The sequence below is a fragment of the Nyctereutes procyonoides genome, unplaced genomic scaffold, assembly GCF_905146905.1.
Source record: "Nyctereutes procyonoides isolate TBG_1078 unplaced genomic scaffold, NYPRO_anot_genome, whole genome shotgun sequence".
NCBI classification, from domain to species: Eukaryota; Metazoa; Chordata; class Mammalia; order Carnivora; family Canidae; genus Nyctereutes; species Nyctereutes procyonoides.
Window position 1 is genome coordinate 4872125 of NW_026575144.1, and position 17036 is coordinate 4889160.

Consider the following 17036-nt stretch of genomic DNA (forward strand, 5'->3'; position numbering starts at 1 on the left):
AATTCTGAAAATGTGAACTTAACAGATTCTAAAATATAATCATGTTTTGTAATTTTTTCTGTATTTTATTAAATTTGTTTTAAAGTAATAAATGAATATTAATAAATGGAAGCTTTCATCTCAGGTCAAAAAATTGGTTAGGTTTAATACTTTAGAAAATTTTAAATTTCTAGACTCAATATTCCATTTTCCCGCACTTTGAAGGGTATTTATTTCTCTGTGGGATTGCCTGAGTGAACAGTGCTGTGAACAAACACAGGTCAACACTAAATTCTAGTCTATTTTGTCACCAATATATACTGTACACATACCTTAAAATGTTAGATTAAAAATGATACAACCAGTGATTCATTTAATACCAGTGATTCATTTAGTAGACATTTATCTCTGTTCTCTTATTTTTCCCAAGGAAAAATTCATCCAGCATCCTTATCACCAAATTGGTATCAGGGCTTCACTGTTTCCTTAGGTTTCTGGTTTTGGATTATTTCCCTATTAACAGACTTTGTTAGTCTACAGGAAAAGATGCTAATTCAGTTACGCTTGCCTAAGTTTACATATCAGGCTTTTATTAAAAAAAAAAAAAAAAGAATTCACTCTTACCTAGAAGTCAGAATAGAATTTAAATCCAAGGAAAGTTATTTAATAAATATTTAATCTATAGATTGAAAAAAATCCTAGTGTAACCCCACTCCTTTGAAAACTGGTTTTTACTCATTTATTTAGGAATATATTTATGGGTATGTATGTGTGTGTGTGTGTGTGTGTGTGTGAGAGAGAGAGAGAGAGAGAGAGAGAGAATGAGTGTGTGAATGATCTCCTTATTTTTTGGTTCTGTTGGTAGAGTTATTTTTAAACCAAAACCACTTGCTTACCCAATGTGCTTTTGATGACCGTTACAGATACTAGCTTAGAAAACAATAACTCACTCAAAGTGTGCACAGCTTTTGAATTTTTCCCCCATGTACTTTTTCTGGAAATTATTACAGGCATTGATTCACCTATAAAACTTGAAAGTTTAACTGATTCAATACAAAAAAACCTTGAAGAGACAAATGGACAGCTTCTTGTTGGTCAGCATGAAGAATCCTCACCACCTCTTTGGGCCAGCCTCTTTGATGGTAATCATCAAATGGTTATCCAGAAAAAGGTATTATCTCCTACAAGCAAGCAGTTACATGATGGGAAAGGGAAAAAAAGACGTGCTCCCCTTCCTCCTTCTGATCAAGCTCCGTTCAGCTTAAAGACACAAAGCAACACAGACCAATTCGTTAAGGACAACTGGGAAAAAACAAGTGTATCTTGGACCTCGCCTTTGGATTCCAAATTATCAACCCTGATGCATCACTTGCAGAAACCAATGGCTGCTCCTCGAAAACTTCTTCCTGCCAGGAAAAATAATTTAAGTGATGGTGAACGCATGGACAGTAAAACCAGTTTTGAAGCCAAGCCAGTTCCAGCTCCAAGGCAGAAATCTGTCAAAGGCATGCTGGACCCCAGATCATGGCTGCAGGCACAAGTGTAGGAGACCCTTAGTGTACAAAGCATTTAACAAAATCTGTAGCTGTTAGGCTTCATTCAGAAACACTGGAGATGCAGCAGTATGTAATCATGTTGGTAAATATGGTAGCGATTTACATCAATAATTAATAAGCTGTTAGGTATAAAAATGCTTTATAATGAAGAGGTAGGTTTCTCTTTTACTTCTGATCTTCAGAATATAAGTGATTTCCCTAGTAGAGTATAAGAGGCAGTTTCTAGACAATATCCTAATTGTTGGAAGGGTTAATTTATTCCTAAATTTGCGCCAGCAGTGAGCAAGCACTAGGCAGAAGAAGGCATTAAAATTTCTTTGGGGAGAGACTGTCTAGTAATTTAAAATGGGTTAAATATGAGCCATATTCTCATTGTGAAAATTTTAATACTAATGGAATGTTTCAAAAGTTTTATTCAAACCACAAATTATAGAATCCACCCAAGAAAATTTCTCCTTAGCATTCTGGAATTCTCATCTAATGGTTCACTGGCTCTCATCTATTGTTTAACTCACTAGTTAACTCACTGACCTTTCACATTCCTGGGATAAATTTTAGAATATTAAATTCTTCATCTTTAAAGGGAATTTATAATGTGCTATTCAAAGTTGTTTCCTTGATGAGCCCTGAAATCCTGTTGACATTAACTCTCATAAGTGAAGCATAGCATTTATTAGTTTAGAAAAAAGGTAAATGAAATGTTCTTTATTTCCACTTTTCTATGCATGGTGCTAATTTCCATTGTGACATTGGAATTTGGGGAAGTGAGTAGCTGATTAACACCTTAAAATTCATTTAATACTTATTTAAAAAGCAGATGGCTGATTCAAAAATATCAGAAAAGTTGGCTATGATAATAATTTTCAGAAGTAATCCTTTTAAAACATTTTAATTAAATTTCCTTTTTCTAGGAAGGGTTGATGTCTGCTATTGATATTATTCATTAAAAGTCATATTCTTATAACAATGACATCGGAATCATTTCCATAGGAGGTAATTTCCATAGCAACTAATCATAGTGACCCAAACAGGATTATGAAATCAAGTGAGGAATAAATAACAAGACAATGAATACCTTAAAGGAACAAAAACTGCATTTTAAAAATAATAATGCTTCTTGTAAACAAGAACTGAGTAGTTTTAAAAATCAAATCAGAATTTCCAAATAAGACAGTATCCATAAGGTGTCAGCAATGGCACAAAAAAATCTAAAATCACACTGAACCCTAAATGTCATTGCAAGAAATAAAAATACAAGAATTAAATTACTGCCCAGAGTATAATCTCTAGAGATATTTTTAAAGCTCATGAGATCTCTATTTGTATCAGAACTACATTATTACAAAGTAAAATGAACACTTGACAATAAGTAACATTAATTTAAATGGAGCCTTTCATTATTTTTAGATAGCAGTCTTTCTTCATTTATATAGAGTGATGTAACTGCCAGGTTACTTTTGTGTTTGCCGGGTACTCCCAGTAAGAATTGCGACTCAAGGGAGCAGTGATTCAAAAGGTCTCTTGTGACCAGCGACACCAGGATAGACATAGTCTTTGATGAGAAGGAAGCCCATGTGCTTGCCTTAGAGGATTGTAGAGACAATCACATGTATGAAAACCTGCAAAGGTAGGATTAATTTGTTTTTTCTAACGAGTAGACTCTCATCAGTTCTGTCGTGGTTGCTAATTCAGTAAATGACATATTAAAAATCTGCAGAATATTATTGTTGAATTTTTGTTTATTTTTTAAAACTCATTACTGTTTTTGACAGCATTTGTGACTGTCAATGCCACTAAATTATTGAGCTGGAAGATGCTGCAGGCAAAATCGTTTCTGAAACTGGCATCTAAGCATTTTTTTTTTTAGTCGAAGCCTTCCTTATAACAACCAGTGTTAAAATTTCCAAATTATATTCTTGTCATTTCCTCATGCATATTATATCGAGAAAGATTTAAGGTGTACTGGAAAGAGAATTTATTCATAGAGAAACTCCCTAGCAGTTGTGCCCTCAGTGGGACACTTTGAAACAAGGCTGAGGCCCTTCTTCCTAGAAATATTTATCCGAAGCCTGAACCAAGGACCACCTCCCCCCACAGTTATTCAGGCTGTTTCTGGAGCCCATCTTACTGTATGCTACAGAGCTTTTGGCATCAGGCTGAAGGCTTCAGCTTCACTTCCTTTAACGTAGTGTTCATTAAATGTTAGTTCACTTCCCCCAAGAGTTATAATACAGAGTCAGGGCTCCCTCCCTTCCTTCTCTCCTTCTTACAGGGCTCCCTCCCTTCCTTCTCTCCTTCTTACTCCCTTCCTTCCTTCCTTCCTTCCACAGTTAAAAAAATCTAAAAATACTTAAACACTTTGTCAAGGAGTTCGTCAAAAGAAGTATTTGTTTTCTCATTTCCTAAACCGGAAGTTTATGACAGATAAAAATATGTCATGTAATAAAAGACGTTTCAGCTTTTTATGAGCTGCCTTTTCACATTCCTTGTTTGTCCTTTTAATTTGTTTCTTGATATATGAAGACTATAAACTTGAAAACAAAGAGTTAGCTGTCAGATCTTGATAATAATATTATAATTAGAGAAACAGAAAGAATAGATATTTTATATTATGATAATTCTGATGATCTGGAGATAATGTCTCAGAAAATTGCATTTACATTTCAAGCTCTGGGACGTAAATTACAACAGCATTAAGATAGTATTATTTTTACTTGCAACAAAGTGGTGAGCTTTTTATTTAAACATCTTGCCAAGGACAAAGAAGGCATTTTGTTATTATAAACACATGCTTCCTAAGGTAAACAGTCTTTCAAAATATCAGGCATGCCAACTCTTGGTGAGTTTGGTTAAATCTGCCGTGCCCTCTGACTTCTTATAAGTGGGTGTTCATGTATGTGGAAAACTAATTTCATTTATTATAAATGCCTTATCTTTACCCTTTAAGACCCTATCAAGTAAATTTTTCTGGTACTGTTTATTAAAAACGGGAGCTGCCTTGCGTTAGAGACGATTCATATAAGGTAGGTTAAGCAGTCAAGTATTTCCTTAGGCTTGTGTTCAGTGCCTCAGACACCTACTGAGAAGTTAATTAATTCAGTCCAAAATGAAATTATAGGGCAGTTTGGCACAATTTACGTTAAATGCCATTTGAATGTAATCACCTGTGTTACCATGAATAAGGAACGACTGTACTAGCTACAGATGGAATGCTGTACTGCGAACAAGAAGAGGAGTGCTTTGGCAGGAAAAATATCTGTCCCTGTGGTCAGAATTTACCAAAGCCCTTGTCTTTTTAAAAAGTGAATTATTGAACAGTAAATTTTAACTGATGACCATTTATACAGTGTTCTGTTAGTCTTAAACTATAAAGTAGATGGAGTTTTCTTTGCACCCTGACATTTCAAAGGCATCACTATTTTTAAATGTTTACATGTTTAATGTAACTACTACACTGCAAATAATAGTTCATGAAAAAAATAGTTCCTTTTGGATCACATATTTTTAGTTAACACTAGAAAAGGTGTTTGCTACCTTTGAAATTTTAAGTCAGGATTTCACTTGAAAATACGCTAGGGGATATTTTTTATGATATGCTTGTATAATTGGCATTTTTTATAATTTTTATTTATTTATTTTTTAAGATTTTGTTTATTTATTCATGAGAGACACACAGAAAGAGAGAGGCAGAGACACAGGAGGAGGAAGAAACAGGCTGCACACAGGGGGCCCGACATGCGACTTGATCCCGGGTCTCCAGGATCAGGCCCTGGTCAGGCCCTGGGCTGAAGGCAGCACTAAACCACTGAGCCACCCGGGCTACCCCCCCCCCTTTTTTAAAAGATTTTATTTATTTATTTATTCATGAGAGACACAGAGAGAGAGAGGGAGGTAGAGACACAGGCAGAGGGAGAGGCAGGCTCCATGCAGGGAACCTGATGTGGAACTTGATCCCGGGATTCTAGTATCATGCCCTAGGCCAAAGACAGGTGCTAAACCACTGAGCCACCCAGGGATCCCCTAATTTTTATTTTTTAATTAAATTTTTAAATTTAATTAAATTTTAATTTTGTAAATTTGTATTTTTTAATCAAGCATCTGGATTAAAACATATTCATGGGGTACCTGGGTGGCTCAGTCAGCTAAGCATCCAACTCTTGATTTCAGCTCAGGTTATGATTGCAAGGTTCTGAGATAGAGCCCCCACCCCCGAAGTTGGGCTCTGTGCGGGGCTCCTTCCCCCTCTGTCCCTCCCCCAACTCTGCTTGTGTTCTCTCTGGAAAAAAAAAATATTCTATTATGGATATATATTTTTCAAAGTATCAAAAATTGGTAAGGAAGCCAAGCTCATGTGATTAAAATTTCTTTACAGCAAAGGAACTGATTCATGAAGTCGCTAGCTTTTTCTTCAGGTACAACCTTCTTTCTGTGCTTGATTAATAAGAGTCAAATGTGAAATCAGCTTAACCAGAGAAAGACATACCCAAAACTGGTGCTAATTACTTTAAGACTAATATTCAATAACCTTGCTATAACTAACAATCATTAAAATGTTTATGTATAAACCTTCTTACAGTATATTCTTAAACATCCACTAAAATAACCTTAGTTTAGGTTATTGATGTAGAATTTGCCCAGAGCTTTAGTTATTCTGATAATAAATTAGGGACCTAGGATACTCAGTTACTGTTAGCCACAAGGAGACTCCCTAATGTACCTCCCTCAGTGCTTAATTTATTCCCATGGAGCTCCTCAGGGGAGGGGGGAGAGAAATGAACAATCCTGGCTCAATTATATTATTTCAACATTTTATTCCTGAATCTGAAACATGACCATAAATATTTAACATTTCTTTTTTTAAAAAAAGCTTCCCTTTCTCTGAGATTTATTACATAAATATTTTTGTTTATCTGAATATAGGAAAAATACCAATCTTGGCAAGTTTGATAATTAGAAAACTAGGCAAAATCATTCCAAATCTCACTGAAAATTGTGTTTTAAATCACAGCAGTTTGCTTTCAGAGATATGGTAATCTCTTAATGTGACTATTAACAGAGAGAGAGATTGAAAAGATCTTGTATATACATAATTGCCATGTCACAGATATGTTTCGAGATATTAAAATATAATGTTTTAAACAAAAGGCAAAATCAGACCTATAAATACAGAAGACAGACTGATGGTTGCCAGTGGGGACAGGGCTGGGGAGGGATGGACAAAATGGGTAAGGGGAATGAGAGATATGGGCTTCAGGTTATGGAATGAATAAGGCATGGGAATAAAAGGCCCAACATTGGGAATATAGTCAATGATATTGTCATAGTAATGTATGGGGACAGAGAGTGGCTATACTTGTGAGCATAGCGCAACTCATAGACTTGTCGAATCGCTCTTACACACCTGAAACTAATTAACATTGTGTGTCAACTATACTCAAAAAAATGTTTTTTAAATAGATGGTTTTGTTGAAAATGGGCACTCTTCTGAGTGTTGTATTTTTATGTTTGTTTACTCAAAAACTTTTCTGTTTTTGTGAGTAGATACATTTTTGTTGAATTTAGCCATCTTAATAAACATATCTTAATTTACTTAGTTATGGCAATTTTAGTTTTATATTAAAGAGGAGAAAAAAGTTAAGAGTTATCCATTCACTTGCCTCAAATATTATAATGTGTTTATATATACATAATATAAAATTACAAATACATACATATACTCCATCAAGTCTTCAATCCAGATATTTTCCATTAGTCTTAAAGGATTATTTTTAAGTGCTGCCAGTGCTGGGCAGAGTAAAAGTCCAAACCTCTTCACAGCTGACAGAAAGCTTCACAGCCCTCTTCTAACCTGCCCCGCCCTGCTAGGCGCATTCCTCTTGTTGCTCTCAAGCATTTGGACGTTGCCTCAACAAGTTTTTGCTTGCTTGACATTTTCTTATGCTATTCTGCCTAGAATATCCTTCCTCCCTCTCTTCTTCATGCAGTCTTCCCTCAGCACGCAGCCAGCAAATTTTATTCATTCTTCAGAATGGTATCACCTTTAAATTCCTCAAGACTTCATACCCTCTTTAACCTCTCCTTTCTTTGTGCTTTACTTATACCTATACAGCCTAAGCCCTTGTTCATAGTTTTGTGTTCCCTTACATATGAGTTTTGTGAATTTGTTCCCTGCATTACAAATCATGATAAACTTGCCGACTTAAAACAACATTCACTATCTCACATTTCTTTAGATCAGAATTCTGGATGGGCTCCAGTGGGTTATCTGCTTGAGATCCCACAAGACCAACATGAAGGTGTCCACCAGCCTGGGCTCTCTAATTTGGAGCCTCTGGGGGGAAATCTGCTTCAAGGCTTATCTGTTATTCATTCGGATATTGGCAGAATTCAGTTCCTACTACTTGTGGATCGACCAGGGGTCACTCTCAGCAACTGGAGATCACTCTCCAGTTTTTGCATGTGGTCACCTCAATCTTCAATGCCAGCAACAATTCGTTAAGTCTGGTGAATTAAGTCCTCCCCATGGATGAGTTGAATCTATCTGATTCAAATCTGTCTGACTTTTCCAACCACTACCAGCTGAGGAAAACTGCTTTTTAAGGAGTTGTGTGAGTAGATGTAACCCACCAGGATAATTTCCCTTTTGATTAGTCCAAGGTCCACTGATTAGTAACCTTAATTACTAACATGAAGTATGCATGCGGAGAATATATGTATGCATGATAATTAATTACTTATCTCTTTTGCATATAATGTAATCATTATCATGGGCATGATATATTCTTAGGGCAGGACATCTTGGGGTACTGTTTTAGAATTCTGCTATCACAAATTAGACTTTTCAGGGACAGGGAAAATATTATTGACCTTTTAGTCCTGTCATAGTGAAATGCTAATGGAGGAATAGTATTGGATAAATACGTACAGTGCACATGGATTCACTCAGTAGCCCACTAAGCAAATGTAGAAGACATGCCCAAGGTCACACTACATGGTAGTTAGGAGTGTGGATTCTGGAATTAGATCTGGATTAACTTCTAGCACTGCATGACTTAACTGGGTGATTTGGGACTTTTTTTTAATATCATCAAAGTTTGGGAGTTTGGGGTTTTTCTAATCTTCAAGATAAAAATAGTATTTGCTTCACAGGATAGCCGTGATTATTAAATAAGATAATGCATATAACAAACAAAACCCAGGGCCTGGATATAAATTCTTACCTTGCTTCTATAGTGTGACATAACAACATCGTAACAAATATATAAAGAAAGGAATGAGATATAGCTAATATATCCACATGCATACATATATTCTCCACATGCATACTTCATGTGAAAATATTGGACCTTAAGAGATATCTAAAAATGTGTACATATACTTATTGCCCCTATATTAGAACCCTATCTTAGGCACCGTTGAGGTTTACAAAATTAAAACAATGCTTATTCTTGAGAAGTTCACGTAAGAGTTTGTAGGATCAATCATATTAGAGAATATTGAGGTGAATTACTGCTTGAATTTGCACTCTATGTATCTAACGTTAATATATCTGTACACAGACACTTAAAACAATCCCTATCTACCACCAGGGTACTTGAGAAATTAGTTGAAAAGATCATACATAAAACAACAATAGGCAATATAAAAGAGTATCCAGTATAACACAAACATCTAATTTTAAGTGTGAGAAATCAGGGGTATGAGAACTTTTACAAAACAATTTTCCAACAAGTGCAAAATGCCTACTGTATTTCATTTTATTAATACTAGTGTATAGTATTTTATTACTATAAAGAGTTAAGCAATGCAAAATTATACACTGTAAGTATTTTCAGACAAAATAAGAGCAAATCATAATAGGGAGATTTTTCAAATCTAGGAGAAATAAGTAAAATAGAAATCAGTTTATCCAGTAGACTCTCAGAGGAGTTTAATTTTATAGCGTTCAAATTTAAGGGGGAGTGTAGTCATGAAACTTGTGGAAAGTAATGGATTACATAAGGCAGTGAGCCTATTTTTTAGGGTAAGAATCCACAGAACATGGTACAGATTGGCATGGAATAAAATTGGCAATGGGGGAAGGGTAGGATATGTTGAACCACATGCAGGACCTTGAATGGCAGTTCAGGAAAATAAGACAAACTGAAGTAGGAATAGTTGACATCAGCAATAGAGTAGGCAGAGTTAGTGGAGAAAGTATTCAGTTTATGAGTTGGGGGAATTGGATTCTAGTCTTTGATTTGCCACTAACTAACCATGTTGCCTGGACAAGCTATTTACTCATCTGTTCAACTTTCTTATAAGTAAAGCCACTGGAAAGGCTGTTGGTATTTGTCTCATACTAATGTGGAGAGCCCTAGGCCCCTGAGTTGATACCCTTTGAGGTAGCAACCAAGAGAGTGATGCCAAAAGAGTGACCCTCTGGTTCTCCTAATTCAGCTAGCGCAGCTCCACGGTGGACAGCCTTGTTTTAACCCCTCAGGGCAGTATCATAACAATCTCCATTTTATAAATGAGCGATTTAAGGCACAGAACAAGTGAGTAACTTGCCTATGGTCTCATGGTGAGTGAGACAGGATTCGAACGTCATCATTCATGATCCACAGTGAGTGCTCAACTTCCTCATTGTACTCCCACCCTCTAATGTGAAAGAGAAAAACAAACAAACAAACAAACAAAAAACATTAAGGGCAGGTTTTGCCAGACTAGCTTCCAAACTTTTTCCCTAGTGATGTGGCCCCTTGGTATATCCCTTTGTTTTAAAGCCCCAGATAAAAATCCATTTCCTTCACAATAAGATCCAGTATATACTATTCTGGGCACAATGCTTGGCCTCCAGAGGCATTCAGGAGGCACCTGCTTTGGGTATATGTAAGCCTGAATCTACTATTAAGCTCTGGAAAGCGTAATAGAAATATGAAGGGGAAGAAAAGATAAATTCCTTCTAAGGAAATTGGAACTGGAAGAAGTTGGTATTTGAGCTAGACCTTGAAAAAAAAAAAAAAAGGTGGAGGAATTTATTGAAAGGCTACTGGAACCAGTTTGTCCAGGAAGGGTTGGACAGGCCGAGTCCGGGTCCTTAGCAACATAAAGTTGAAAGAATAAAGTCACGTTCTAGATTGTTAGAATAGTCTTTTAAAGTAGTAACTATATCAATCTTAATACATTAATACTGTCTAACATTGGGGTTACAAAAAATAAATCACAACTTTTCACATCTAGAACTATGGTTCTAAACCAAGTGTGGAAAACCATGGAACCATGGTTTTCACCATGGAACATTTGACAATATCTGGAGACAATTTTTATCACCATGCCTGGGGGCTTGGGGTGCCACTCAGATCTGTTGAGACCAGGGATGCTGTTAACTATAAAGACATGTAGTTTTGGGCCATGCACATACAGGGAAGGGCATTCTGAACTAAGGGAACAGAACAAACTGTGGAACAGGAGTAGTGTGGTGGTTTAAAATACATCTACAAGTTGACACTTCTCTAGAAAGGTGAAGCCTCATTCCCCTCCCCTTGAATATGGACTTAGTGATTCATTCCTAACAGACTATGGGCGAAGTGATGCTGTGCAGCTCATGATGCTAGGTCATTATAAGGACAGCTTGTACCTAAGCACTCTCTCCTGGATCGCTTACTTTGCAGGAAGCCAGCAGCTAGCTTCAAACAGCCCTGGAAGAGAAATGAAGAAGAACTGAGACCTCCTCCCAGCAACAAGGACCGCCTTTTGAGTGAGCCGCCTCAGGACCAGATCCCAGGTGTGACCTATCAGCCTCCTGGGAAAATCCAAGCCAGAACCATCCAGCTAAGCACTTCCTAAATTCCTGACCCACAAAAACTGGGAGTAAGACAGTAAATGCTTACTGTTTTAAACAGTCACTTTGGGGGGGAGTAATTTGTTTCCATAGCAATAAATGGCCTTAAAAATATAGGGTATGCCGAGGGCTTGGAATGGTGCACACGAATGGGGATTAAAAATAATGTGGATTAGGCAATGGAGTCAGATGAACTGCCTTGAATGTCAAACTGAAGTGTTTGCCTTTCATTTGGTTTCTGAAGAAATCTACAATGTGGACTTAGTACATCCAGATCACATGTGACTTACTCTCTGGTAAAGCAGTAAGGGCAGGAGTGGCTATAGTTGGTATTGGGGAGCATGCTTGCCATGTCTCTAGAAGAAGAAAAACAGTAACCTGTACATGTCACTACTACATGTGAAGTCCATGGATGGCAGGGGCTAGTTTTGAGTCATGCTTTGTCAATATAAAGCCTCCCCTGGCTTGATTTAAAAAAGAGAGAGAGAAAGAATGAGAAAAAACTTCTCACATGTATCCAGTTCACTAATGTAACACCACCGACTTGTTCTTACCCACCAGCCTCTTTGCAAGGAGAAGGTGACACATTAAATTGCTTCCACCTGTGACATCTGAGCATGACTGAGTTTATCAAATTCTCTTTTCAGTAGGCAAGAGGGGAGGAGAAGCCTGAAGGGTTGTGAAGAGTGACCCAGAGTGGTGAACAGATTGCAGGGAGGAAACATTCTGGGGCCCAAGGCAAACCTCATTTATCTGCGTCCACACCAAGTGCTTTGAATGGAGTTCATGATTCCTACTCCCCTCTGTGGGAAATTCAACTGTACTTTTTTTTTCATAATTTGTGATACCAAAAGTGTTTTTTAAATAGTCAATTATGAGAACAAACCTGACATCATCCTCAAATGAGTCATTCAGAGTTTTTTCAGGAAATTAGAATAGTGTGCCCAGTATACTTCCACACCTTTGCTATATCATTGAGCAAAGCATCCCAAGAAATGAAACCCAGTAAAAATTCAGAGGTATGATTCCACTTTAGATTGATTTCAACCCAAGTCAGTTACTAAAATAAAATGCTTAGAGTGGAGAGCCCAGAAAGTGTTAGACTAAGGGACCACAAGCCTTATCAACACCAGTGAAAATATTCTGTTTAATTTTCTACCATGAACTTCCTGGAAAGTGGTGGATAACTTGTACTATAAATGTAATTAGAAAAACACAACATGCATTCAGCCAACACTTTACTAGTCCCTATCATATGTAGGGCTCTGCCAGCTGCCTGGGCATGGGAAGATGAGGGGCTAGTCTCTGTCTCTCTCATGGATTTATAGATTAGTAGGATTGATTCGTGGGGTTTAGTTCCAGTGTCAGAAAAACCCACAAGTACTTTTCTTATCAGTAATAGCATGAAAATGACAAGTCTACATACTATGATTTTGTTTAAGCAGTAGGACCCCCCCTTTTCAAACAAAATCTTATGGGGGCCTTTTAATAATAAAACAGATCACAGTGCAACTACTCTGGAGTGAAAAAGGAGTAAGGAGCTCATGGCCTCCCCATCCTGCTTCCTACCTATCCCAGAAGCTGCTCTGTAGGACCTTGGAGTTTCCCACAGCAGTTTGAAAACCGTTAGTTTAAAGCATTCCTTAAGTCTTAGTGAGGTGCTGCTAGACATTCCATTTAGAAGCTGATGAGCTTTAGACTAATTCCTCTTTTTCCTTTTCACAATTAGTTGGAGCCTTTTAGAAACTTGCATTTGGACTGCTTAGTACTGGATTACTCAGTAGACAAAACTAAGCAAATCTCAATCCAACAACACACACGCACACACACACATGACACAGAGAGAGAGAGATCAACCAGATTTTTCAAGAAGAGAAAAAAAGAAACTATGTTAATTCCAGTACACATATAAGCTTTAGGTTTAATGGGTTGTATTGTACTACTGTTTTTGAATTCTAAAAGGTGCAGAGAAGAGGGCCCCCAAGTGTCTCCCAAGGGCTTAAGTCCTCACTTATGAGCCCTGAACATATTTCGGGAACCAGGAATTAAGGAGAAAACATCTCTCCTTAAACTGCATATGTCCTTTTCTCATGGGGTCATAGCCACATTCCCTATCACACCAACTCCCATTCCAGGTAGGAAACACAAGAATACCAACAGGTTCACTGTACTATCTTCCTCCCTGGTCACGAAGTCTCCATATTTGCCTCCTTCAAATCAAGAGGATGTTCCTTCGTTCGTCAATCCTGTTTCCAGTAAATCTCTCACTTAGCTCATCCTCTTTAGCAAAACTTTACATAGATAGAGGGGAACTCTCTTCGGAACTTCACAGTATACAAATGCATCAAGTAGAAGCTTTAGTTGAATTATAGACTATTTCCCGAAGTGAAACACAAAACAAGGACAAAATACACACTTATGTGTCAAGAAGAGGTGAGAATGAGCTCACCTGGAAGGGGAGGCAGGGGAGGAGAAGAGAAACGAAGGTGTGATGGCCCAGCTCCCTCCCACAGTGAGTCCCATCTCAGTCTCTGCCAGTGCCCTGGTGAAAAGCACACTTCCAAGGGCTGCCTTAGGCCTGTCAGCAGAAGTCTGCTAAACTCCAGACCTCGTCAAAGAGTAATAACGAGACCTTCTTCAGAAGGTCATTGCAAGGATTCAGTGAGGAACTACATATAAAGCTATCTGCAAAGTTCCAAGGAAATAGTATGTGTCCAATAAATGTTAGCTGCTAAGGCTATTATTATTGTTCCAATGCCTGATGTTGTTCAAAGCACAAGAAAACATCTGATACACTACTTACAAGACAACCCAGCTTGGGCTGGCTGCAAGGTAAGGAGCCAGTGGTTATGTGTAACCGCATTAACATGAATTCTGATGTTCGGTTAACCTGGGCTGTTCCTAAAGGAACTCCTCCTTTGATGTCTCACCACCAGTGGCTTTGCCAGGATCATTTTTTGAATCAGAGCCAGATGAACTGTTGCAATTAAATGCTTATTAGCTTATGACATGCACCTAAGTGCCAGTCAATTTAGAGAGGCTGCCAATCAAAAATGTGAGTTTTTATTTTTGCTATGGAGGTATTTTTTAAGAATAATTGTAGAAGCGAGGAATGGCAAGCTAAATTACAAGATGAAGCAAGAGTCATCTGAAGTTGGCACTGAAATCAGAAATGTGGGTGGAAAATTAATTAAAGCAGGGAGGCACAAGCAAAGGGAAAGACATTAGCAAGATATCCGGGGAGTTGGGGATGCTGGTGGTGGTGGTGGACCCTGGACTGACCATTGACCATTAGTGGTTTACCAATTAAATTTGACAGACATTTGGCTCATGAATGGTAAGATTTCTAATGAACTCAAGGCAAAAGAATATCTGGTAAAAGCTATACTTTTATTTAACTCACCTCAGTAATTAACAAGGCCTGTTAGTTTTCTTTAGCTCCATCTCTGGTTTGAGATCACTGTTAAATAATTATAAAAATATAAATAGAATGTTAGCATCTTGGGTGTATTTGGTTGTTGAGAAATCTTTCTTTAGAGAAAATATAACTTCACAATTGTACTCACTTAGGTTCCTTCAGGCTAGGAAGGAATCTCAAAGGCAATCTACTTTAACCACGCTCCAGAGGCAGAAGCCACTCCCAACAGTCCATAATGTCTGTGAATATCTAGCCTGTATTTGACATAGGTTTTGCTTGTTTTTTTTTTTTTAAACTTAACATTGTTTTTGGAACATTCAGCTTGACTTCTTATAAGTTCTAGTTCTAAGAAAGATCTTACATATAAAGACGGCTCATCTTTCGTGAGACTTGCAACTTTTTCCACTGACTGTACTTTGTGATTCTGCTTGGTGGTGATTTTCTGGGTTTCTTCTTACCTTTGTGGGACTAAAGGTGATTTTTTCAAAATAATAGTAATCAACTGCATAATTTCCAGGAATAGATACAGCCAGCAACCTCCCAATTCCTCTTCACACCGCATCTCAAATACTTCATTAAAACACGGATGCCAAACTTAAAAAACAGAATGTGGCATTTCTCTGGAAGAATATAAGCTTCATGAGGGAAAAGACATGTGCTTTCTTCTTGTATTCACAGCACCTAATACAGTACCTGACACATGATAATAGCCTTAGAAGAATACTTAAGAGGCATCGAATGAACGTTTGTTAGAGCTGTCACTGTTTATTATTTTTCATTCACCGTGTACCAGTAACTTCTTTTAGTGATGTCTGCTATTTAGACCGTCACTTCATTGTTCATTAGTACATGACTTTGGTTAAGTGTATCTCCTGTGAAGAGAAATAATTTAACAAACTCTTATGGCATTCAACACGGATATTTCAGTTACTCAACTAATCCACCCACTGATAGAGTGAACTTTGAATTAAATCCTTTGAAGAATAAAGTCAAATAGATCTTGATAAGAATCAAAGGCTGTGGAAATCATGTTTGACAGAAGGCATGAACAAAAATGCTAAAATGAATACTGTTTGGGGAGAAACACTCATTTTATGGCAGCCTGAATGAAGAGTAATAGTTCAAGAGTATCAAAATGCCTGTATGATCAAAAGGCAGAAACAGCTTCTTTTTACTATGTCTTAATATTCCAGGACTCATGATATCCTGCCTACATGAGCACCTGTCTTTGTGGTAACTCAAAGTATTTGAACACCTTATCTCATCCAACCTCAAATTTCCTGTGAGGTAGGCAAGTGCTGAGAGCTCTTGGTGCTGTTTTCAAGACGAGGCAAGTGAGTTAGAGAGGCTGTTTACACACTCCAAATTTCACAGAGCCCTTAGGAGGAAGTGAACGTAAGAATTAGCAGTTAATTCCCAGTCATAGAAATCTGTCAGAGCTTGAAAGGACATTGCCAAGACCCTGGTCCAAAATGGGCTTTTCTGATAAGATATATTTGTGATGACTTGATTCATTACACCAACCACACAAATTTTATGTAATTTTCTAGTTATAAAAGTAATACACATAGTAGTACATACATACATATATGTAATACATGGCACAAAAGGGTATTAAATTTAAAAACAAAAGACATGTAGTAGTCTCTCCTTTTATATCCCAATGCCATTTTTGAGATTCCCATCACTCAGAGGTAACCACTGTTAATGGCTTTTAGTATGTATTTCCAAAAATTTCCTATGTAGCCAAAAGCGTGTGCATGTATATGTGTATGCACACATATACATGCAATTACATGTTTCGCTTCCTATTAAATAGCTACACTTGGAAGTTTTATAACCATTCCAAACTTAACATGACCTTCTTCTCTTCTCTCCCAATCCTGATCTTCTCAGTTCACCTGGAGAATACCAACTCCATGCTCCCAGTTGTGTGAGTCAAAACTCTTTGAGATCATCCTTGGCTTCTCTAGTTCCTCCCTACTCCATGTCCAATTCATCAGTAAATCTTGTTGGATGTATGTTTAAAATATGTCCACAATCCAAGCTCTTATCACCTCCCCATTGCTTCCACCCTCGTTCAAGCCATCATCATCTCTTGTCTGAATTATTACAGTTGTCTTCTAACTGATCTCCCTACTTCTGCTTAGCTTCCTATTATCTATGATCAGTCCTGCAGACAGAGGGATCCTGTCAAAAGACAATTTAAGATACACCGCTTGCTTCTTCCCTACTCAGAAACCACCCAAAGGCTCTCCAT

At 37.4% G+C, this 17036-nt stretch overlaps 1 protein-coding gene across 4 annotated transcripts in view; it reads left to right on the forward strand.

Annotated features, from left to right (window-relative positions):
* The window catches only part of RTKN2 (rhotekin 2), a 78696-nt gene extending 66730 nt beyond the window's left edge, over nucleotides 1–11966 (forward strand). For 3 of the 4 annotated variants that reach the window (XM_055308911.1, XM_055308912.1, XM_055308915.1), the window contains one exon: nucleotides 990–4003. In XM_055308911.1, coding sequence (XP_055164886.1) covers nucleotides 990–1525 — 536 coding nt within the window. In that variant the 3' untranslated portion in view covers nucleotides 1526–4003. Of the gene's footprint in view, nucleotides 1–989; nucleotides 4004–11188 lie in introns of those variants that run through there. The other variant, XM_055308913.1, reaches the window with a different exon arrangement.
* Nucleotides 11967–17036: the final 5070 nt, after the last annotated feature.